This window comes from Trichomycterus rosablanca, chromosome 4 (assembly GCF_030014385.1).
Source record: "Trichomycterus rosablanca isolate fTriRos1 chromosome 4, fTriRos1.hap1, whole genome shotgun sequence".
NCBI lineage: Eukaryota > Metazoa > Chordata > Actinopteri > Siluriformes > Trichomycteridae > Trichomycterus > Trichomycterus rosablanca.
In genome coordinates, this window is record NC_085991.1 from 2,864,176 (window position 1) to 2,889,909 (window position 25,734).

At 47.1% G+C, this 25,734-nt stretch overlaps 1 protein-coding gene across 1 annotated transcript in view; it reads right to left on the reverse strand.

Annotated features, from left to right (window-relative positions):
• The window catches only part of hs6st1a (heparan sulfate 6-O-sulfotransferase 1a), an 85,430-nt gene that overhangs the window by 27,095 nt on the left and 32,601 nt on the right, over positions 1 to 25,734 (reverse strand). The window contains exon 2 of the mRNA XM_062992908.1: positions 15,866 to 15,881. Coding sequence (XP_062848978.1) covers positions 15,866 to 15,881 — 16 coding nt within the window. The remainder of the gene's footprint in view (positions 1 to 15,865; positions 15,882 to 25,734) is intronic.

Sequence of the window (25,734 nt, forward strand, 5' to 3'; positions counted from 1 at the left end):
CAGCTTAAAAGCGACACGATGTTTTTTATCGTACCGTAAATGTCAACAATTACAGCAGAGGTACAGCAAAGTTACAGATACGTGAAGGACGTGAGAGTTATGCAGTATGGTATATTAATCGATTTTATAATTAAAAAATCTCAGCTCTGCGACCGGTCGGCTGGGCGCCCTCTAGCAGCTGCTCACTAGTCTGCTGGGTACGAAAAGACTGGACAAAAAAAGGGGGCGGGGTCTTCGAGGCTGTGTAAGGACCTTGGTTAGTAGCCCGAGGCGCATGTACAAAAGTGGAGTTCAGTACATGACTCTCCATGAGCGAGACCGACCTCATGTGGAAATCCGTCTGCTATATTTGAAATTTTTTGTTATGAAGCACTTTGGTGGTGGTGGTGGTGGTGTGCATACTTTAGGTCAGACAGGTGATTGTGTGTGTGCAAGCATGTATTTGGTGGTGGTGTACACTCCTGCACCCACAATTCCAGGTTGGTCTCTGGTTCCTGATCCCGGTCCAGATGATGCAGTAACCCTGGACGGCTGAACTGTTCTCCCGGAGGTTGTGCACAGGTGCAGTGTGGGTAGACTGAATCCTTGGCTGTAAATGTGGCACCGTTATGCCAGTATGGAGGAAGTGAGATCTGAAGTGGCACTCAGCTGAACCTGTGCGCTCTCGATGCCAGTCTACAGGTGGCACCGGCGGCTTCTGCTCAGTGGTGGTTACATCACCGCGTCCTCATGCGACTCCGGAACTTCAGAAAAGTTGGGACACGACGTAAAATGATTTTATAAACTAAAAAAGTCGGTGTAGGTGAACCTGAGCAACAACCTTGTAGCCACCTGCCCACAGTGGGGTCATGAAACATGTTCGGAGAGACACGCTAAGCTCTCCAGATCATCCACCGCCGGCGCAGACGCCTCGACCGGCCTCCAGTTGTTCTGACTGCACGTCTTTGGACTGTGGGAGGAAATCGGAGCACCCGGAGGAAACCCGCACAGACACTTCACAAAGGAGCCGAACTGTTCCACCTGGGATTCAAACCCAGGACCTTCTCATACGTTTAGCCTTACTCACTCACACCTAAGCCTATCCCAGCTTTTCAATAGGCGCAAGGCACACAGTAACACCCTGGACGGGGCGCCAGTCCATCGCAGGGCAGACACACACACACACACACTCACCTACAGGGCAATTCAGTGTCTCTAATTAACCTGACTGCATGTTTTTGGACTGTGGGAGGAAACCGGAGCTCCCGGAGGAAACCCACGCAGACACGGGGAGAACATGCAAACTCCACACAGAAAGGACCCGGACGTCGTCATGATGTCCTCCTCTGAGGTAACAAACCTAAATCCTGCCTGAACTGTTCCTCAGAGATCTTTCCCCGCCGCTTTCGACTTGTTTACCGACACATCAAGTCCGGCGGACATAATTGGGTTTGGGGCTCACGTCTCATTTCCATCTCGTCTCTCGGCCGCTCTCTCACGTCTCTCCTCTCTCAGCAGCTAATGAGGCAGCGAGACCAGAATAGCTCCGAGAGAGAGCACCGACCAGGCGAGTCCTCTCTCTCGCGCCGACGCTCCGAGCGAGTATCGACGTGGGCTCCTCTCACCTCCCGCGCCCGCCTCACTCGCCCGCCGCCACGTCTGCCGTGAGCGATCGATCGATCGCCTGCCTTGAGCTGCAGACGGGCCAGGTAAACAGGCAGAGAGGAACGCGCGGGACGAGATATAAAAATACAAATAACAACAACGAGAGAATATTTCTGTTAGAATAACGCGCAGGAGAAGAAACACGAGACGAGTCTGAACAGAAAGTGAACCCGAGTTTGGAGAGGTCGCGAGAGACGAGAATAAAACGAAGCCTTGGAGAAAACGCTTTTGTAAAAAAAAGGAGTCCCACAAGGCTCTATATTAAGCCCATTTGTATTTCGAATTCAGCAGTAGCACAGAGGAGCTGTTGTTAAGTAAGTATTTATTTATTAGGATTCATCAGTTCAAGTTTAATATCAAACACAGTCATGGACAACTTTGTATCTCCAGTTCACCTCACTTGAACGTCTTTGGACTGTGGGGGGGAAACCGGAGCTCTCGGAGGAAACCCACACAGACACGGGGAGAACATGCAAACTCAGGACCCGGACCTTCTTGCTGTGAGGCGACAGTGCTACCCACTGTTATGTAGGATGTTTAGAATAATTGTTCACAATCACTGAGCTCAGCTTCTAATAAAGTAAACAATCACTAAACAAGGTTGGAGTCAGCCTGAAAACCCGGTGATCTCTCTACACAGACGCATTTCCCATCATCCTACACTCCCGAGAAGAGGGCGTGTCTAAATTCTTAGATCCTGAAAATGCTCCTACTGAGGCGCCTTAATTCTGAGTGATGATCTGACTGAATGACGAGGGAGCGTCCGACGCCTCCTCAGCGCTGAACGCAATCCCACGACTCTTCTCATAAAAAATGACAAACATGGTGGATGAACATAATGCAGAGCAACCAACGGAGTTCTTATCAGTGTCGTTTATTTGTACGTTCAGGCTCGTCAGGGACGGTTTAAGCGTTTTCGGTACACGGAGGGAGACGTTAGCTGACGTGGAGTTGTGCTGTTTTGCAGTTCCATCTGATCTTGGAATGCATCTATGGGAATTCATGCCCATTCGAGGTCAAACGAGCATTCGTGAGGTCAGGCACTAATGTTGCGCGAAAAGGCCCGACTTTATCGGTCTTCATTTTTGCAACGTGTTGAAGGCACCAAGGTAGAAAACGTGAGCATCACTTTTAAATTGTGTTTAATTGTGTCCCAACTTTTTGGAATCGTGCATGTAAATATTCAGAATGTTTGTGGCTCAATGCTGATTCTGTTTAACCTGGGAGAAAAATAGCGTGTAAATATGATGCTAATAAATTTTAATTGAATTTTATTGCATATTAAAAGTACCAGATATTTATTAAACGTCCTTAATATTTCTGACTCTGTGCTGACTCTGTTTAACGCTCTTGGCACCCTGGGAAAAAAGATTAGCACGGCTCGCTCGGCGGCGGATGTAAAGAAGCGTTCGTTAGCCATGGTGCGGTAGCTCAGTTTTCCGTGAGAGCGTGAGCTTAGCGTCTGATATTTCCGAAGCTTTTTGGAAACAAAGCGGCACCACGTTTGAAGATTGGGTATCACCCACACCTACCACTATCTCCCTCGGACCAGTGAAGGAGAATTACGGCTTCCCATCAACACTTTGATCCATTAGCGGGGTCCGCGGGGATTAGCGCTACCGTAAGTGCTAACAGTGTGTGATGTTGAGGTGTGAGGGACTCGCTGGAGGTCTGAATGGGAGGTGTGGAACCGAGACGCCGTACTGCTCTTTCTTTTCTGTGTGGTTTACAGAATGTGAAATCTGAGCGGGTTCGACTACAGCGCCCCCTAACACCACCCAGCGCATGGCTAACCTCCCTCATGCATGAACCACGCCAGAGATCGAACAGCTTGATTAGCTTTAACTAGAGCGCAATGCACAAAAATAAAATAAAAAAATAAATACAATAAAGACGTCTGAGCAGGCAGAATAATTATACGCGTGTCCACATACTTTTGGTATTATACTGTAAAATTCTCGTTTCTCGAAGCTCTGCAGCATCAGCGAGTTGGACCGTCGCTGAGCGTTACGTCTGTCCTGCATTAACCTTTCGTCCGAGCCACCGCACCGTTCGGCTAGTCGCCACGCCGCTGCCGTTACGCCGGGGAACGACCGCGCCCTGTTGTGGATGGAACAAAAATCAGACCGGAGACGCTTCACCAGAACAACAGGACGGGAAAACAGAAGAGGAGGAAACGACTGAGCTGAGCTAATCCTGCACACAAAGCGGCGGAGGAACAGCGTCAGGATCAGGGAGTGTTCACCAAAAACACGGGGAGGAGACAGGAACCACGATTACACCCCTGACCTCTGACCCTGTCTGACCTCTATAAGTGTTTAAAACAAGCAAACAAACAAAATTAATGCTTCATTCTGATCCAGATTACAGCGGGTCACCAGCCCCAATCCACTCACTCACCTACTAACTCACTCACCTACTCAATCACTCACTCCGTGACCTACTGACTTACCTACTAGCTCACTTCCCGACCCACTCCTTCACTCACTCATCTACTAGCTCACTTCCTGACCCACTCCTTCACTCACTCATCTACTAGCTCACTTCCTGACCCACTCCTTCACTCACTCATCTACTAGCTCACTTCCTGACCCACTCCTTCACTCACTCATCTACTAGCTCACTTCCCGACCCACTCCTTCACTCACTCATCTACTAGCTCACTTCCTGACCCACTCCTTCACTCACTCATCTACTAGCTCACTTCCTGACCCACTCCTTCACTCACTCATCTACTAGCTCACTTCCCGAACCACTGACTCACCTACTAACTCACTCCCTGACCTACTCACTTACCTACTAACTCACTTCCCGACCCACTCGTTCACTCACTCATCTACTAACTCACTCCCCGACCCACTCACTCACCTACTAACTCACTTACCTACTAACTCACTCCCCAACTCACTCATTCACCTACTCAGTTACCTACTAACTCACTCCCCAAACCACTCACTCACCTACTCACTCCCAGACCCACTCACCTACTAACTCCCAGACCCACTAAATCACCGATCCACTCACTCACCTACTAACTCCCAGACCCACTCACTCAGCTACTAACACCCGAGACCCACTCACTCACCTACTAACTCCCAGACCCACTCACTCGCCCACCCACTCACCTACTCACTCCCCAACCTACTTACTTAGCTACTTACTCACTTACCTACCAAATTACTGACCTACTAACTCACTCCCCGACCCACTCACTCACTCACCAAACCACTCACTCACCTACTAACTCACTCACCAAACCACTCACTCACCTACTCACTCACTCACCAAACCACTCACTCACCTACTCACTCCCGGCCTACTCACTTACCTACTAACTCACTTCCCGACCCGCTCGTTCACCCACTTACCTTCTCACTCCCCAACCCACTCATTCACCCTCTCACTCACCTACTAACTCACTCCCCGACCCACTCATTCACCTACTAACTCACTCTCTGACCCACTCACTTACCTACTAACTCACTCCCCAACCCACTCATTCACCCACTCACCTACTAACTCACTGACTCACTCACTTACCTACTTACCTATTAACTCACTCATCGATCCACTCACTTTCTAACTCACTTCCCAACCTACTCACTCACCTACTAACTCACTTACCTACTAATTCACTCACGACCCACTCACTCAGCTACTAACTCACTCACAGACCCACTCACTCACTTATTCAAATAGATTGAACTTTTCAGCTAGAGCAACAGTGTCTGTGGGAATTTGTGCATTCAAGAGAGCCTCAGCTGATGTTCCAGTTCATTCCAAAGCTGCTCCGTGCAGGACACTGAGGCTTTTCTTCAAGTCATGCTGGACCTTCCCTAAACTGTCCCTAAAGTCAGAAGCATATAGTTTCTTTCTATCGTGGCTGGAACACGTGAATTCAGTGATTCTGTTTCCTCCAGCACGATACAGGAGGAGCCGTTTGGGTTCGGCGTGGATTCTTGTTTGTAGGTGAACATTAGCGGCTCTTTAAGCTCTTCAGCTCTCATTACAAACTCCTCCTTCAACACAAAGTGCAGTAATTTGTCTCCTTAGATCCCGAGACAGAAAGAAGAGACTCCGACACCCGTACCGACAAAAGCACAGGAATGTCGTTCTGAGAGGCGAGAGGGGCGGCCTCGTCCCAAACGGCTCACGAGAACCCTTCAGTCAGAGCCTAACCTCTAAAGAGAGAGTTAAGGAGCACTCACAGCGCCCGCGGGCGAGGATTAGGGGACCTACCGCGGTGTCTGGGGGGGGCGTCAGACTCGGATTGCGGTGTCTCACCTGTGAGGGGCGTGACGGGAGGAACGAGGTGCACAAGCAGGAACACGAAACGCAGAACACAGAGAGAGGGATTAGTACTAACCGTACGGGAGAGAAACAATCCGGGGCTTTGTGTACGACCAATCTGATACGACGAGCAATTAGCCTCTTCAGTCTTTATTCCAAGTCTCCGGGGTGGGGTGTGTGTGTGTGTGTGAGTGTGTGTGTGTGTGTGTGTGTGAGTGTGTGTGTGTGAGTGTGTGTGTGTGTGGGTTTGAATGCATCAGGAACGATCAGCGTTTTATTTAAGTGAGGAGCCAGAGAGCAGGACGAGAGGAGAAGTGTGTTTAATGCACTCGCTGTTATACATTATACATGAGAGGATTATACAGTATAACCCAAGTGTGCCAAAAGTATACGGACACAAGCGTATATATACCACAATCAGCCATAACATTAAAACCACCTCCTTGTTTCTACAATCACTGTCCATTTTATCAGCTCCACTTACCATGTAGAAGCACTTTGTAGTTCTACAATTACTGACTGTAGTCCATCTGTTTCTCTGCATGCTTTGTTAGCCCCCTTTCATGCTGTTCTTCAATGGTCAGGACCCCCACAGGACCACCACAGAGCAGGTATTATTTAGGTGGTGGATCATTCTCAGCACTGCAGTGACACTGACATGGTGGTGGTGTGTTAGTGTGTGTTGTGCTGGTATGAGTGGATCAGACACAGCAGCGCGTCACTGCTGGACTGAGAATAGTCCACCAACCGAAAACATCCAGCCAACAGCGCCCCCTGGGCAGCGTCCTGTGACCACTGATGAAGGTCTAGAAGACGACCGACTCAAACAGCAGCAATAGATGAGCGATCGTCTCTGACTTTACATCTACAAGGTGGACCGACTAGGTAGGAGTGTCTAATAGAGTGGACAGTGAGTGGACACGGTATTTAAAAACTCCAGCAGCGCTGCTGTGTCTGATCCACTCTACACAACACACACTAACACACCACCACCATGTCAGTGTCACTGCAGTGCTGAGAATGATCCTCCACCTAAATAATACCTGCTCTGTGGGGGTCCCAACCATTGAAGAACAGCATGCAGAGCAACAGATGGACTACAGTCAGTAATTGTAGAACTACAAAGTGCTTCTATATGGTAAGTCGACCTGATGAAATGGACAGTGAGTGTAGAAACAAGGAGGTGGTGTTAATGTTATGGCTGATCAGTGTAAACCTGCACTTTAGTATATAAAGAACTATAAAACAAAGGATAAGCTTCCAACTATACCAACTATACAACTTTGGTTCCAATAGTCTGGGAAAGGTCCGTTCCTGTCCCGGTATGACCCTCCTCCTGTGCACAAATCACTGTTAAGACGCCACAAGTTTGCCTTCACATCAGAGAACATCTTCGGAGTGAATTGGAATGCTGACCGTGAGTCAGGCCTTCCCATTCAACAGGAGAATGCTCTGTTGACTAAATGGGCACAAATTCCCACAGACATAAGCAGACTCGTAGCTGAAAAGATCACTCAAAGGTCGGTCTGTTTTTGAAGCTTGTGGTCGGGCGTCCGAATACTTTTGGTCTCACAGCGTTTGTGTAATATGATACAGGATCGTCTCAAAGGCTACCAACAAACTTCTGAGCTCAGATCTGGTCAACATGACCAAGTATAGACTTTGTGACACTACAACCACACTACCTACTGTAAGTCTGGCTGCACTTCAAAAATTCAGGACTGGTCAGAATGACACCAGCCCCAGAACGCGAGGTGCGACCAAGAAAACCTGGACGGGCTCGTACCGCCAGCCCTGCCAGACTTGAATCCGTGCCAGGTGCTGCCCGCTCAGGAATGCGCCGCTTCTGGGACCTGTCGTCTCTTGTAATGCAGCCTGGCAGCCGACCAGAAACCCGTCGTATGAGAAAAGACGGCGGAAGGGAGGCGGCGGGGTGAATTTCGGAGGGGGAGGAGAGGGACGGTATCGCCTCCGGTGCTTCCGTGAAGCCGAGCGTGAAGACCGGCGGCCTGCATAATGTACGGCGTATGTATTATTCGTGCCGGCTGCCAGCGCTTCTATGCGTAGCGCCTCTGCCCACACGACGGGCAAAAATGTAAAGCGCTATTTTCAGAGAGTAGAACGGAGATGCTGCATCACTAGTTCAGGACTAAACAAGCTGATTACGTCCACATATTTTTGGTCGTACAGTGTAGCTCCAGATCTGGATTCATCCTGTGGACGGTTCGCACCGTAACGACGGACCTTCCAAAGAGATGCGGCGTTTTTGCACAGTGATTCGTCTACACTACAAAGGCTTCCCGAACGCAGCAGGGCGAGGCAGGACACGCCCATATTTTATCCCTGACTCACCGCCTTCAGGCTGGCTTTGTGTTAAACGAGAAGCCTGGTTCATCTCCAAACCGTTTATCCCCCTTCTGAAGTAAAATTTACCCCGACGGGCGTAATGCCAGTCTGAGGAAAACCTGGTGATCTCTCTGCACGCATTTTATGCCATCCTACACTCCCGAGAAGAGGGCGTGTCTAAATTCTTAAAGTTAGACCCTCGTCCTCGACCACGGTGAAGATAAAGACGGATAGATGGCGAGGGCGGATCTTGGACGACCAGAGGAGCTTAATGAGGCTAACGATGAGACAGATGGTGCTGTTAGGGATCGGGCCCCGTGCCCTGACGGCTCCTGACAGGGGCCAGACCTGGCGCTGATATGCCAGTTATTTGATATATTAAGCCTCGCTAAGCGGTGCCGGATGTGCTACACATTTAGTGCTAAGGGCAGTTGTAGCCTAGCTGTTAAGATACTGGAGTAGTAAGCAGAAGGTTGTTGGTTCGAACCCCACCACTGCCAGGTTGTCACTGTTGGGCCCTTGAGCGAGGCCCTTAACTATTAATTGCTTAGAATAAAGGCGTCTCCTAAATGCAGAAAATGTAAATGTTCATATTTTTGGTAATACGGTTTCTGACGCCCCCTGTGGCTGAGGAGGGAATTACAAGAGGGCCACGCTATTCACGACTGGACAGTAGGGGGCACTCATTAATTTTTAATTGGTATAAAAATGCACAAGTGTCACTTATATGCAAATTAGGGCTCTGCAATGTCACGGTTGTGCGACACCCCTTGTGGCTGAGGAGGGAACTACAGGAGGATCACGCTATTCACTCCGTATTTCTTCACCTATCAGAACAGCGCCTCGACCGGACAGTAGAGGGCACTTGTTGATTTTTTAATTGGTATAAAGGTGCACAAGCGTCACTTATTTGTAAATTCGGGCTCGTCAGTTATCACGGTTTTGTGACGCCCCCTTGTGACTGAGGAGGGAACTACAGGAGGAGCACGCTATTCACTCTGTATTTCTTCACCTCTTAGAACAGCGCCTCGACCGGACAGCAGAGGGCACTGTTGCAGCGTCCTCTTGCTCGGACGCGGCTAATCCTGTTCATAGAACTCAAGACTCAAAGACTCCGTAGGCTTTGGCGAGTACGCAGCCCGCTAACATTTGGTTAACTGAATGTAACATGTTAAGAGTACGACATAGCATAGCAGTAAATCAAGCGTTTAAGCCTTTAATTGCCTTTATCGCTGTTAAAGGAGGTGAAGTGAATTATTAAATTAAAGGGGTAATTACTCTTTTTACACTATAGCGTCAAAAGTATTCGGACGCCTGACCGTGAGCATGTCGGACGTCTCATTACAAAGACAAAAGGAATAAAAACAGAGTGACTTTGATGTGATCGTTCTAGTTAGAACAACTACTGTGTCACTGTGGGAATTTGTGTCAGTTCAGTCAAAAGACGACAGCGTTTGTTTTTTGGGCACAGAAAGCCTTAGTCGATGTTCCGGTTCATTCCAGAGCTGTTCTGTGGGGCTGAGGTTGTCTTTATAGAACACAGTCATGCTGGGACAGGAAAGGACCTTCCCTAAACTGTTACTGCAAATTTGGAAGCATCACCGGTGCAAGTGTGCCCTCTGCTGACCAAGGCACAGTACACTGCAAGAGTACGAGATCTCAAGCTCTCGGGTTCGAATCAAGGCTCCGCTATCAGCCGACCGGGCGCCTACACAGACTCACGATTGGCTGTGTCTGTAGGGGGAGGGACAGTGGTGTAAACAGGGTTCCTCTTTGTCGGTGCAAGTGCGCCCTCTGTTGACCAGGGCACAGTACACTGCAAGAGTACGAGATCTCAAGCTCTCGGGTTCGAATCACGGCTCCGCTATCAGCCGACCGGGCGCCTACACAGACTCACGATTGGCTGTGTCTGTAGGGGGAGGGACAGTGGTGTAAACAGGGTTCCTCTTTGTCGGTGCAAGTGCGCCCTCTGTTGACCAGGGCACAGAAACGGATCTAGAATTATCCAAAACTGTCCTCATTAGAGTTTGAGCCCCGCCCTGCAGCCCCGCCCAAATATTGATTCAGGTCTTGGCACCACGAACGCGGTCACATGACCGCATTTCTTCGGTCCCAGAACTGTCCACATTTGCCGCTTCCTGTACAGCCGTTGTGTCGTTTATATCGGTAAACGTCGTGCTGCCGCTGCGGCGTCGCTCCCGCCCAGAAACAAGCCGCCCGAATCGACGTCTCCGCCCCGGTGGACTCGGCCGACTGTCTGCAGATGAAAAAGCTCTCAGGGAGAAGAATCAATCTGCTCAGTGAAAGGCTTTTGTTAAACGCCGCGTTCCCTCGGAGAGCAGCCCGACTGGAACTGATTATTTCTCGCTCGTATGGACATCAGCGGCCGAATTCGATCTTTACATTTGACGAATGACGCGAGGCCCGGCGGCTGGTGCGGAGGGTCGAGGACGCCGGGGATGATGGGACGTGTGAGCGTCTCTGGGGCAGGATCACAAACTAAGCAGTCTGTGTTAGCAACTCCCGCTGAGGGCGGCATGATGGGCCTGGGTTCGATTCTCGGGCTGTGTGGAGTTCTCTTATTATTCCTAATGTCCTTAATGGTTCCCAGTGGTGCTCTTAAATCTAGTCTACAAGGCAAAAGTAAGTGGACGCTTCCATTCTATTCCGAAACCGTGGGCCTTAATATAAAGTACTGGAACCAAAACTCGTTCTAGTTTAGAACCGAACACAAAACAAACTAAATTCCAGCTCCGATTATCGGTTCCTAAACACGATAACCCTTTATTATAGTTAACACAGAACACCTACCTGCAAGGACGTTTGTATGTATCTGTCAAGACCTGTCTACCTTACAAAAGGACCGCACTATTCACTCTGTATTTCTTAACCTATCAGAACAGCACCTCGAACGGACAGTAGAGGTCGCTATTGCACCGTTCTCGTCCTCAGACTCGGACTGCAGAGGAAACCCACACAGACACGAGGAGAACATGCAAACTCCACACAGAAGGGACCTGGACCGCTCCACCTGGGAATCGAACCCAAGACCTGTCTACATTACTACATCACGCATCAACAGGACAGATGACTGTCACCCCTTGTGGCTGAGGAAAGAAATACAGGAGGACCCCGCTATTCACTCTGTATTTCTTCATCTATCACAACAGCGCCTCGACCGGACAGTAGAGGTCACTGTTGCACGGTTCTCTTCCTCAGACTCGGCAGAACTCTTTCCCATCTTTCATTAAATTTCCTCCTTCTGCTTCAATTTTCTCTTCTTGTACATTTTGGGATTAATCGTAAAACGCTGATGTGTAAACACTGCCATCTATTGGCGGGGTGTGGTCACTTTGCGGGTCACAAAATCGGCATGCAGTGTGGGAGATGCAGTTTATGTTCAATTTTACATTTTACAGTGTATTTTAAGACAACCATATGTCTTTTAAGCTCTCGCGGGTCACATAAAATTACGTGGCAGGCCTTGAGTTTCACACGTGTTTTTTAAGGCAATCGTGGTTAGGTTGCGGGTTCTGGACTTTTGGGTATTCCACTGCACCCTGTAGGCACCCTGAGATTTGAACTCACAAGATGAAGATGTCAGCTCTGGTGTGCTAGCGTGTTCTACCGCTGCACCACCTGTTGATCCGCCGTGCGCTGTAGTAGCTGCTAAAACTTTGCAGTATCATAGCCTTGGTACCGCCGGGCGATGACTGGCACCTGAGAGCATCACGACTGGCACTTTTACAACCTGGCATGATATTGAGTTTCCATCCCGCGTGTTATCTCGTTATTTCTCAATTTTCTGTTTTATTGTTCTTGCTCATCTGGGCTTTTGGCTCGTCGATATGAGACGGCGTGTCAGGAACGCAGACGGTGACGGACGGAGCGTCACGTGGTCAATCCCAGCACCAGTGACTCGACTTTAAATTACTTTAGTCTTTAAAGACAAAAAACACACAGGAATTTAAGCAGGCTGTGCCTCGGGGAGGGCGCGGTGGGTAACGCTGTGGCTCACAGCGAGAAGGTCCTGGGTTCGATTCCCAGGTGGGAGTTTGCATGTTCTCCCAAAGACTGTGTGTGTGGGTGTCCTCCAGGTGCTCCAGTCACAAAATGTGCAGTCAGGTTAACTGAAGATTGCTGTAAATTACCACTGCTTTATCCTGGTCAGGGTCACAGTGGGTGCAAAACATAATGAACGAATGAGCCAAACCCGGGCTTTGATCAGCATGGCACTAAAGACGGATCTAGATTAGTCCTTGAACCTGAGGCGCCCCTGAGGTACCCCCGAGGTACCCTTGAATCCACTTACTACAACTACAATTCCCTGACAGATTTGAACCAGAGTGGCGTTAACCTTTAGGCTAACTAGCGGCCGTTATCGATCGGACCTAATCGGACAGAACCTGGTCACACATCCCTGACTCAGTGGCTAGCACTGTCGCCTCACAGCAAGAAGGTCTTGGGTTCGATACCCAGGTGGAGCGGTCCGGGTCCTTTCTGTGTGGAGTTTGCATGTTCTCCTCTTGTCTGCGGACAGGATTAGCCGAGTCTGAGGAAGAGAACTCTACTGTCCGTTTGAGGCGCTGTTCTGATAGGCGGTCCTCCTGTAATTCCCTGCTCAGCCACAAGGAGTGACAGTCATCTGCCCTGTTGATGCGTGATGTGGTAACGTAGACAGGTCCTGACAGATTCATACAAACGTCCTTGCAGGTAGGTGTCCTGTGTTAACTATAATAAAGGGTTATCGTGGTCAGGAACCGATCAAAGCCGAAATTTAGTTTTGGTTCCCGGACTTTATATTAAGATCCACGGTTTCAGAAAAGAATAGAAGCGTCCACTTACTTTTGCCTTAGAGACTACATTTAAGAGCACCACTGGGAACCATTTAGGACATTTTAATAACACAAATAAGCAGCCAAACCATTACGGCTAACCGTTCTGGTCAGCAGTGCTAAGCGGCGAGTCCGGTCGGGCCAGTAGATTAGCCGACGGCCCCTCGGTCTCTCTGAGAGGCTTTTTTTCGTGGATAAAGGGGCCGGTTTCTCTAATTCCACTCATATTCTTGCTCGCTTCATTAACCCGGGGGCCCCGTTTGGCAGGAACCCCTACTCGCCAATTCAGGTTTAATTGAGCGTGGAGGGACGACGACCCCCATTTTTACCCCAATTTTCTATTCACTTCATCGAGCCTAAGAGACAATTGTTGTTGGAAGCACGCAGTCTAGTTTTTTCTTAATATTACTTATACAGTAGACCCTTGAGTTACAAACCGTTTCCATACGAACGATCTTTTTCAACTTAATGTACGAACAAATTTCGGATTACAAACTGGAATTCGCAAAACATGTGACGTCACGAACAAGTTAACTCCAACCGTCTCTTTCTCTCTCTCTATATATATATATATATACACAGTGAGCGAACATTCGGACAGCGGACGGTGTTTTTCCAGTGTTTTCTTTATATTTTGTAAAATTCAATATTAAAATGTCCCCAAAGAATGTGCAGAGAAAGTCCAGTGGTGAGAAAATGAACAAATCTATTACATTTGTTGTTGTATAATTACTCCTGCCAGTAGCTGTCACTGTGTATCAGACAGAGGGGACAGTGAGTGAGAGAGAAGAAGGAACTCGGCTCAGTAAAGTATTCTTTCTTTCGTGCAGTTACACCTACAGAATACAACACTACTGAAATAAAGAAGGAAATAATAGAGAAATATGAGAGTTATTGTTGATTCTGGTAGATAAATTTTATATAAAGAGAAGGAAATGTATTATGGTGTATGGTACAGCACATGTACTGTACTGAAATGTGATGTGTGTTTATGTACAGTACAGTACTACTGTGTATTGTTGTTTATTATTGTTTATTACAGGAATGTCTATTCTATAATTTAAGATTAAGGGAAAATATACGTGTATTTATAACAAAAAAGAGCGTTTAAGACATTAGAGAGGTTAGGTAAGGGGGGTTTGGGAGGTCTGGCACGGATTAATTCTATTTACATTATTTCTTATGGAAAAAATAGGTTTAACTAACGAACATTTTGACTTAAGAACAGAACTTCAGAACCAATTGAAGTAAGTCAAGGGTCTACTGTATTATTTATATTACTTAATATTAATATTGAAGAACAGCATGAAAGGGGGCTAACAGAGTATGTAGAGAAACAGATGGACTACAGTCAGTAATTGTGGAACTACAAAGTGCTTCTATATGGTAAGTGGAGCTGATAAAATGGACAGTGAGTGTAGAAACAAGGAGGTGGTTTTAATGTTATGGCTGATCAGTGTAAATATACAGTATAAATTTGGCATTTTGACACCAAACACAGAATTTAGCCTCCAAGAAAAACACATTGTCCAAGACTTAAAACATTGACTGCAATCACAGGAGGATACGTTACAATCGGCCCTTTGAGGGCCACCTTAATGCTGACGTGGCCCTCGGTGAACATAAGTTTGACACCCCTGCCTTAAAAAGATTATATTTATGCCAAAAAAATCTGAATGAAAGATTTCCAATAGATGGATGGATGGATAGACAGACAGACAGACAGACAGACAGACAGACAGATTCGGACGTCTCTCTTCAGACACAAACAGCGCACAGACACCTTTAATACGGCTAAATTAAAACAGAACGATAGCCCGGACAAAGAAGTCCATCCGCAGCGAAACAAAATCAAAACCATTTTTGATATGAAGATAAGATTAAAACAAAGAAGAACACGAGCCGCTCTGATCCGAAGCCGACGTTTAATTTTTCATTCCGGGGCGGTCGCTCCTCGGCCGGACGACTTCGCTCTGTCGGTTTCTGTCCTGAATTTTAAAGGCGAGGGACGTCCCGGGTCAGACGCGCCAACGTCGCTGTAGAGCGGATGGATCTGGCAACCGCAGTGCTCACAAAAGGTCCGAACGTGAGACTGATGCTGCGCTCCGGAGACCAACAGCGTCGGCTGATCATGTAGTTTATAGTGTATATAGGAAATGTTAATAATACAATAGTGTGTTGTATTTGGATGAGTGTATTAGGTGCAGCAGTGTTGTTGGGATTTTTAAACACTGCTTACACCTACTGCTTATTCATTTTTCAGCCCAAACATTAAAACCAGCCACCCTTATATGTTGTCCTACAGGTCCTGAACGATCCTTCTGGAGGTTGGATGGTCCTACAGGGCCCCCGTGTGCCATCTCTTCAGTGGATAATGTGCCCAGATGATGATAATGTGCACATGATTACAGACAAATGCACTTGTGTATTTCCACTTACATTTGGAGCCTTGGTCTAAAGCGACTACATTTTGAGCAATTGAGGGTTAGGAACCTTGCTCAGGGGCCCAACAATGGCACTTTGCCAATGGTGTGGCTTGAACCGGCAACCTTCTGATTATCAGTCCAGTACCCCAACCACTGTCCACATGACTTTAACCGGCGCTCTTATCCAAAGCGACTTACAATCATGACTGAATACAATTTAAGCAATTCAGGGTTCAGGGCCTTGCTCAGGGGCCCAACAGTAGCAGGAATTGACCTGACACCCTTCTGATTACAAGACTAGTACATCAACCACTGAGCTACCACATTTAATTTCTTCCTCCTACTAAAAATACTGTTTACTTTAAAATGCCAGAGTCTGCATGTTCTCCCCGTGTCCGCGTGGGTTTCGTCCGGATGCTCTGGTTTCCTTCCAGTGTGTGTGTGAGTGTGTGTGTGCTGTGTGATGACCTGTGACCTGTCCGGTGTGTTTCCTGCCTTTCGCCCGATAAGTCAGACCCACTGTGACCCTGACCAGGATCAAGCCGAGGTAAAACAGGCAATAAACGAAACTGAATGAGTGAATACAAACAAAATGATCAGCGAATTAGATCAAAACGATGTAAGATCTGAGACAGGGTGGCGCAGGGGTAAAATAGCTCGCCCACCAGTGCTGCGATCTCGAGCTGTGCTATCAGCTGGCCGGGGGCCTACACAGACACACGATGGGGTTTATGCAGCAGTTATTGCTGCGATTGTGGCCTCTGCTGGCTGATCGGTGGCGCCGGGATAGCGGAGATGGGTGTGACTCTCCGTGTCCGATACGGATCTCCTCAGATACGTACACTATATTGCCAAAAGTATTCACTCACCCATCCAGATCATTGAATTCAGGTGTTCCAATCACTTCCATGGCCACAGGTGTATAAAACCAAGCACCTCGGCATGCAGACTGCTTCTACACACATTAGTGAAAGAACGGGTCGCTCTCAGGAGCTCAGTGAATTCCAGCGTGGTACCGTGATGCCACCTGTGCAACAAGTCCAGTCGTGAAATTTCCTCACTACTAAATATTCCACAGTCGACTGTCAGTGCTGTTATAACAAAGTGGAAGTGACTGGGAACAACAGCAACTCAGACACCAAGTGTTACCACGTAAAATGACAGAGCGGGTCAGCGGATGCTGAGGAACATAGTGCGCAGAGGTCACCAACTTTCTGCAGTCAATCGCTACAGACCTCCAAACTTCATGTGGCCTTCAGATGAGCTCAAGAACAGTGTGTAGAGCTTCATGGAATGGGTCTCCATGGCCGAGCAGCTGCATCCGAGCCTCACGTCACCAAGTGCAATGCAAAGCGTCGGATGCAGTGGTGTAAAGCACACCGCCACTGGACTCTAAAAGCGAGTCTGGGTTTGGCGGTTGCCAAGTGTGGTGGAGGGGGGATTATGGTGTGGGGGTGTTTTTCAGGAGTCGGGCTCGGCCTCTTAGTTCCAGTGAAAGGAACTCTTAGTGCTTCAGCATACCAAGAGATTTTGGACAATTTCATGCTCCCAACTTTGTGGAAAAAGTTTGGGGATGACCCCTTCCTGTTCCAACATGACTGCGCACCAGTGCACAAAGCCAAGGTCCATAAAGGTCCATAAAGACGTGGATGAGACAGTTTGGTGTGGAAGAACTTGACTGGCCTGCACAGAGTCCTGACCTCAACCCGTTAAAACACCTTTGGGATGAATTAGAGCGCAGAGTGTGAGCCAGGCGTGGAACCTTGTGGAAAGCCTTCTCAGAAGAGTTGAAGCTGTTATAGCTGCAAAGGGTGGCGACATCATATTAAACCCTATAGATTAAGAATGGGAGTTCATATGTATGTGAAGGCAGACGAGCGAATACTTTTGGCAATATAGTGTATCTTTGGTCGAGAGGTGAATTACAATCTGGTAATTGGATATGACTAAATTAGGAGAAAATTGGGGGGAAATTCATAAACGGATTTTGGTTTCGAGATCCTCATCAATCTTCCCGAGTCGCCCTGGCTTTTATTCCTAACATCCGGACCGGGGAAGGGTCTGAGCTCGCGTCCCATCTGCACTCAGATGAAGAAACGAATTAAGCTACCTGCCTCAGAACAGATCCATCCTGCACACGGGCCTCGTTTTCCTTCTCTTTCCTAATCGTACGGCTTTTTTATGCACGTAAAAAAAAAAGGAAATTGTTTTATTCATCAAAACGCGTCTCTGATGAGCGGAATGAATAAATCACGTCCTCGTCTGGAGCAGCTGTTAGTGTTTCTGACTTGGCAGAGCGCGGAGCTTTTATTATTGTTCAATCTGAGTCCTGCTGCTTCTCCTGGAGAACGAACGTGGGCGAGTTTTGATTGCTGGCTGAGCGGAACGTCAGGTGACGACGTGTGGCGGTGATGTGGAGTTTGATTCGGAGCTGATGGATGCGCTCGGCGACTCGTGTGTGTGTGTGTGTGTGTGTGTGTGTGTGTGTGTGTGTGTTAAACTCACATGCGTACGCAACCGTGTCTGGTTTGTTTATGCGTCTTCTCCCCTTTTTCTCTAATGCGTCACGCTTCCTCTCCACCAATGCCGATCCCCGCTCTGATTGAGGAGAACGAAGCTAACCCACGCCCCCTCCGACACGTGGCCAGCAGCCGTACGCATCTTACGGAGAGACACACCATGACAGCACTCTTTTCCCGTCTCTGTGCAGGCGCCATCAATCAGCCAGCAGAGGTCGTAGTTGCATTAGTTATGAGACCCAATCCGGCTTAATCCCGCCCCTATATGAACAACAGGCCAAATGGCGCAAACTGGCTACTGATGAATGAAAACTTACTAGATTAGCGGCGCTTTAGGCGGGCTGAGGAGCAGCTATGCATTCCAATTCATCCCAAATGTGTTCCACCACAGTCAGCGTTCCAATTCATCCCAAATATGTTCCAGCACAATCAGCCTTCCAATTCATCCCAAATATGTTCCAGCACAATCAGCGTTCCGATTCATCCCAAATATGTTCCAGCACAATCAGCATTCCGATTCATCCCAAATATGTTCCAGCACAATCAGCGTTCCGATTCATCCCAAATATGTTCCAGCACAATCAGCCTTCCAATTCATCCCAAATATGTTCCAGCACAATCAGCCTTCCAATTCATCCCAAATATGTTCCAGCACAATCAGCGTTCCGATTCATCCCAAATATGTTCCAGCACAGTCAGCGTTCCAATTCATCCCAAATATGTTCCAGCACAATCAGCCTTCCAATTCATCCCAAATATGTTCCAGCACAATCAGCCTTCCAATTCATCCCAAATATGTTCCAGCACAATCAGCCTTCCAATTCATCCCAAATATGTTCCAGCACAGTCAGCGTTCCAATTCATCCCAAATATGTTCCAGCACAATCAGCCTTCCAATTCATCCCAAATATGTTCCAGCACAATCAGCGTTCCGATTCATCCCAAATATGTTCCAGCACAATCAGCGTTCCGATTCATCCCAAATATGTTCCAGCACAGTCAGCATTTCAATTCATCCCAAATATGTTCCAGCACAATCAGCGTTCCGATTCATCCCAAATATGTTCCAGCACAATCAGCCTTCCAATTCATCCCAAATATGTTCCAGCACAATCAGCCTTCCAATTCATCCCAAATATGTTCCAGCACAGTCAGCGTTCCAATTCATCCCAAATATGTTCCAGCACAATCAGCGTTCCGATTCATCCCAAATATGTTCCAGCACAGTCAGCGTTCCAATTCATCCCAAATATGTTCCAGCACAATCAGCCTTCCAATTCATCCCAAATATGTTCCAGCACAGTCAGCATTTCAATTCATCCCAAATATGTTCCAGCACAATCAGCCTTCCAATTCATCCCAAATATGTTCCAGCACAATCAGCGTTCCGATTCATCCCAAATATGTTCCAGCACAATCAGCGTTCCGATTCATCCCAAATATGTTCCAGCACAGTCAGCGTTCCAATTCATCCCAAATATGTTCCACCACAGTCAGCATTTCAATTCATCCCAAATATGTTCCAGCACAATCAGCCTTCCAATTCATCCCAAATATGTTCCAGCACAATCAGCGTTCCGATTCATCCCAAATATGTTCCAGCACAGTCAGCGTTCCAATTCATCCCAAATATGTTCCACCACAGTCAGCATTTCAATTCATCCCAAATATGTTCCAGCACAATCAGCCTTCCAATTCATCCCAAATATGTTCCAGCACAATCAGCGTTCCGATTCATCCCAAATATGTTCCAGCACAGTCAGCGTTCCAATTCATCCCAAATATGTTCCAGCACAATCAGCATTTCAATTTATCACAAATATGTTCCAGCACAATCAGCGTTCCAATTCATCCCAAATATGTTCCAGCACAGTCAGCGTTCCAATTCATCCCAAATATGTTCCAGCACAGTCAGCGTTCCAATTCATCCCAAATATGTTCCAGCACAGTCAGCGTTCCGATTCATCCCAAATATGTTCCAGCACAGTCAGCGTTCCAAATCATCCCAAATATGTTCCAGCACAATCAGCGTTCCGATTCATCCCAAATATGTTTCAGCACAATCAGCGTTCCAATTCATCCCAAATATGTTCCACCACAGTCAGCATTTCAATTCATCCCAAATATGTTCCAGCACAATCAGCCTTCCAATTCATCCCAAATATGTTCCAGCACAATCAGCGTTCCGATTCATCCCAAATATGTTCCAGCACAGTCAGCGTTCCAATTCATCCCAAATATGTTCCAGCACAATCAGCATTTCAATTTATCACAAATATGTTCCAGCACAATCAGCGTTCCAATTCATCCCAAATATGTTCCAGCACAGTCAGCGTTCCAATTCATCCCAAATATGTTCCAGCACAGTCAGCGTTCCAATTCATCCCAAATATGTTCCAGCACAGTCAGCGTTCCGATTCATCCCAAATATGTTCCAGCACAGTCAGCGTTCCAAATCATCCCAAATATGTTCCAGCACAATCAGCGTTCCGATTCATCCCAAATATGTTTCAGCACAATCAGGGTTCTGATTCATCCCAAATGTGTTCCAGCACAATCAGCGTTCCATATCATCCCAAATATGTTCCAGCACAATCAGCGTTCCGATTTATCCCAAATATGTTCCAGCACAATCAGCGTTCCGATTCATCGCAAATATGTTCCAGCACAGTCAGGGTTCCGATTCATCCCAAATGTGTTCCAGCACAGTCAGCGTTCCAATTCATCCCAAATGTGTTCCAGCACAATCAGCGTTCCGATTCATCGCAAATATGTTCCAGCACAGTCAGGGTTCCGATTCATCCCAAATGTGTTCCAGCACAGTCAGGCTGAAACGGAAAATGACCTGACTCACAATCAGCGTTCCGATTTATCCCAATCATTAGGATGAAGGAAGAATTTAATTGGCCGTTTGTTTGCGGTTAGCGTCAGACAGGTTCGTTAGAGTCGGCTTTGATCTTTTCATGAGGGATGAGGGGGTGAGTCACATCCTGATACCGCCAGATCAGAAGCATCAGCCCCGCGTCTTTATATTTATGAACCCTGTGCTTTTGAAGCCCGTGTTTCGGATACCGTGCCAGTATATTTTTTGTCGGTCGGAGGTTCCTCGCTAGTCACTTCGAATTCTTCCTCTTTTTTTGATGCTTCTCCTTTTGTGTGTTTCTCTTTTTTCTTGTTTTGAATCTTTTTTTGAAGCTTATCTCCTCTGTGCAGAAGAGCACCAGCGCCCAAATAAATAACACCTTGAAATACCACTCTGGGTGGCAACTGGCACACAGAGACATTTTCTCCATTTAATTTCAGCTCGTCAGTCGAGTCCTGAGCGCGTGAAGCTAAACGCTTGGACCTGTCACAATCATTCCACTCACTACAGGACCAAAAGTATGTGGACGCCAGACCACCAACGTGTCAGAACACGACTTCCTTTTGTGCTCATCTTACCTCCATTTCTTCACTCCGAGTGTGTATGTAGGAATTTGTGTCCAGAATTTTAGTCAGGCATTCATGATGACTGGTTTGCAGTCAACATTCCGATTCATCCCAAAGGTCTTCAGTCAGGACTCTGTGTTTTGGGATTTTGTAAAGCAAACTCTATGTGGCCAAAATATGTGGACACCCCTCGAATTAATTGAATTTCATTGCTAACAGGTGTATAAAATGATGTAAGATAAATGATATGCCAACAGTTTAGGGAATTCCCCTCTTTTCGAGCATGATTACACCCCTGAGCACAAAGTGAGGTCTATAAAGACTTAACACTCTAATAACCGAATGGGCACAAATTCCCACAGACACACTCCAGGGTCTTGTAGAAAGGCTTTCCAGAAGCGTGGATGATATTAAAGCTACACAGGAAAGCTCACGGTCAGGTGTCCACATACTTTTCTCTCTGGACCCCCGAGCGGCGTTAATACTTAACGCTCCCGCCGCCTCGAGCCTCCTCTGAAAAATGGATTCGAGTATGAAATAGTGATGAACGCTGATGGAACGAGACGCGCTAATTTGACACGTAGCTTCTTCCCGAGGCTTTGTAGACGCGGCCGGGACGATCGGAGTGAAAGTTGTACCCGGGGTAGAGAGGAGGAATCAGGCATCGTGGGCGCGGTCAGATCGAGACTGTGATGAAAGATCATGGCAATGCAGCCTGAAACGACTCCATCGTCTGCTCACCCGAACGTGACCCTACTGAAGGTCCACGCCCTGATATAGCAATAAAGCAACAGCAATAAAGATTCTGCCACAGGCTAACGAACGATTCGGTTTATTTTTAGCTTCTAGATTGTAATTCTACACTCAGAAATAAACACACTCCCCTATGCTAAAGATCCAGTGTTACTGGGAGACTGGTGGTTTTTGATGGACTTCTTTCAGTTTCTCTGTGATTCCTCGTGGGAGGATCCTTGGAAAATGTCGTCGTCGTCGTTTGTCGGATATTCTGACCTTTTGGTTGGTCCGTTGGGATCTGTGTCCTGTCGCTGGCTCTTATTTTTTCAAGTTCCCTTGTCCTTATCATACCGCATCACCATAAAAACGCCTGGACGTTTTCTGCCTTCGTTAATGCTCAGTGCAATTTAACATTTAATAAATTGCACACGATGCTCATCATCCGCCACCTGCTGTGTCTGATCCACTTATACCAGCACAACACACACTAACACACCACCACCATGTCAGTGTCACTGCAGTGCTGAGAATGATCCACCACCTAAATAATACCTGCTCTGTGGTGGTCCTGTGGGGGTCCTGACCATTGAAGAACAGCATGGAAGGGGGCTAACAAAGCATGCAGAGAAACAGATGGACTACAGTCAGTAATTGTAGAACTACAAAGTGCTTCTACATGGTAAGTGGAGCTGATAAAATGGACAGTGAGTGTAGAAACAAGGAGGTGGTTTTAATGTTATGGTTGATCGAAGTGTGCATATGTGACTGTGTATGACGGCATGTATACAGTGGTGTGTGTGTTGTTTAATTGGTCATGCGTGTGATATGATGCATATGATGGTGTGTATATAGTTGTGTATATGATAGTGTGTATGTAAGAGTGTATATAGTGTGTATATACTGTAGTTGTGTATATATACAGTGTATCACAAAAGTGAGTACACCCCTCACATTTCTGCAAATATTTCATTATATCTTTTCATGGGACAACACTATAGACATGAAACTTGGATATAATTTAGAGTAGTCAGTGTACAGCTTGTATAGCAGTGTAGATTTACTGTCTTCTGAAAATAACTCAACACACAGCCATTAATGTCTAAATAGCTGGCAACATAAGTGAGTACACCCCACAGTGAACATGTCCAAATTGTGCCCAAATGTGTCGTTGTCCCTCCCTGGTGTCATGTGTCAAGGTCCCAGGTGTAAATGGGGAGCAGGGCTGTTAAATTTGGTGTTTTGGGTACAATTCTCTCATACTGGCCACTGGATATTCAACATGGCACCTCATGGCAAAGAACTCTCTGAGGATGTGAGAAATAGAATTGTTGCTCTCCACAAAGATGGCCTGGGCTATAAGAAGATTGCTAACACCCTGAAACTGAGCTACAGCATGGTGGCCAAGGTCATACAGCGGTTTTCCAGGACAGGTTCCACTCGGAACAGGCTTCGCCAGGGTCGACCAAAGAAGTTGAGTCCACGTGTTCGGCGTCATATCCAGAGGTTGGCTTTAAAAAATAGACACATGAGTGCTGCCAGCATTGCTGCAGAGGTTGAAGACGTGGGAGGTCAGTCTGTCAGTGCTCAGACCATACGCCGCACACTGCATCAACTCGGTCTGCATGGTCGTCATCCCAGAAGGAAGCTGACGCACAAGAAAGCCCGCAAACAGTTTGCTGAAGACAAGCAGTCCAAGAACATGGATTACTGGAATGCCCTGTGGTCTGACGAGACCAAGATAAACTTGTTTGGCTCAGATGGTGTCCAGCATGTGTGGCGGCGCCCTGGTGAGGAGTACCAAGACAACTGTATCTTGCCTACAGTCAAGCATGGTGGTGGTAGCATCATGGTCTTGGGCTGCATGAGTGTTGCTGGCACTGGGGAGCTGCAGTTCATTGAGGGAAACATGAATTCCAACATGTACTGTGACATTCTGAAACAGAGCATGATCCCCTCCCTTCGAAAACTGGGCCTCATGGCAGTTTTCCAACAGGATAACGACCCCAAACACAACCTCCAAGATGACAACTGCCTTGCTGAGGAAGCTGAAGGTAAAGGTGATGGACTAAACCCAATTGAGCACCTGTGGCGCATCCTCAAGTGGAAGGTGGAGGAGTTCAAGGTGTCTAACATCCACCAGCTCCGTGATGTCATCATGGAGGAGTGGAAGAGGATTCCAGTAGCAACCTGTGCAGCTCTGGTGAATTCCATGCCCAGGAGGGTTAAGGCAGTGCTGGATAATAATGGTGGTCACACAAAATATTGACACTTTGGGCTCAATTTGGACATTTTCACTGTGGGGTGTACTCACTTATGTTGCCAGCCATTTAGACATTAATGGCTGTGTGTTGAGTTATTTTCAGAAGACAGTAAATCTACACTGCTATACAAGTTGTACACTGACTACTCTAACTTATATCCAAGTTTCATGTCTATAGTGTTGTCCCATGAAAAGATATAATGAAATATTTGCAGAAATGTGAGGGGTGTACTCACTTTTGTGATACACTGTAAGTGTGTATGTAGTTGTGTATATGTGACTGTGTGTATGTAGTTGTGTATATGATGGTGTGTATGTAAGTGTGTATATAATAGTGTGTAAGTAGTTGTGTGTATATTATGGTGAGTATGTGGTTGTGAATATGTGTGTGTATGATGGCATGTATAGGGTGGTGTGTATATGATGGTGTGTATGTAAGTGTGTATATAATAGTGTGTATATGTATATGATAGTGTGTGTGTAGTTGTGTATATATGACTGTGTGTATGATGGCATGTATAGGGTGGTGTGTATATGATGGTGTGTATATGATAGTGTGTGTGTAGTTGTGTATATATGACTGTGTGTATGATGGCATGTATAGGGTGGTGTGTATATGATGGTGTGTATATGATAGTGTGTGTGTAGTTGTGTATATATGACTGTGTGTATGATGGCATGTATAGGGTGGTGTGTATGTTGTTTAATTGCTCGTGTGTGTGTGTAGATATGTTGCAGCAGCCCTGTGATCTCGGGTCCCTTTGTTTACGGCCTCATGTATTATTCAGGTTTCATTGTGCAGTGCATCATGGGAGCCGTTCGGCGTGGCAGTAAAGCGCGGAGGAATTTATATCAGCGAATATGAGGTGCCATTTCAGAACCGTTAGCGGATGAGGGCCGTGGCAGGAGTGACGCTATATGAAGGACTTCCACATACGCGCGGTCCCGAGGCGGCAGAGACATTAGCATAGCGCTTTCAGTCCCAGCGGCTTTCCATAGTGCTAGCTTTAATTCAGCGTGATCCGGAGAGGGAATTTTCTAGATGGATTCCAGCTCCAGATAGTCTCTTTATTCAAAAATCCTAATTCTTGAGGCCTCTTTTGTACCCCCCGGAGTCTCGGTGTTTGGGGTACAGCAGGTGTTTGGGTCATAAATTTTGTGCATGAAATAATGGGATTGGTGGCGGTGAACAATTTTTCCCTCGCTAACCGTTGGTGTGAATACAATATACTATGGGATTGATACCCCAT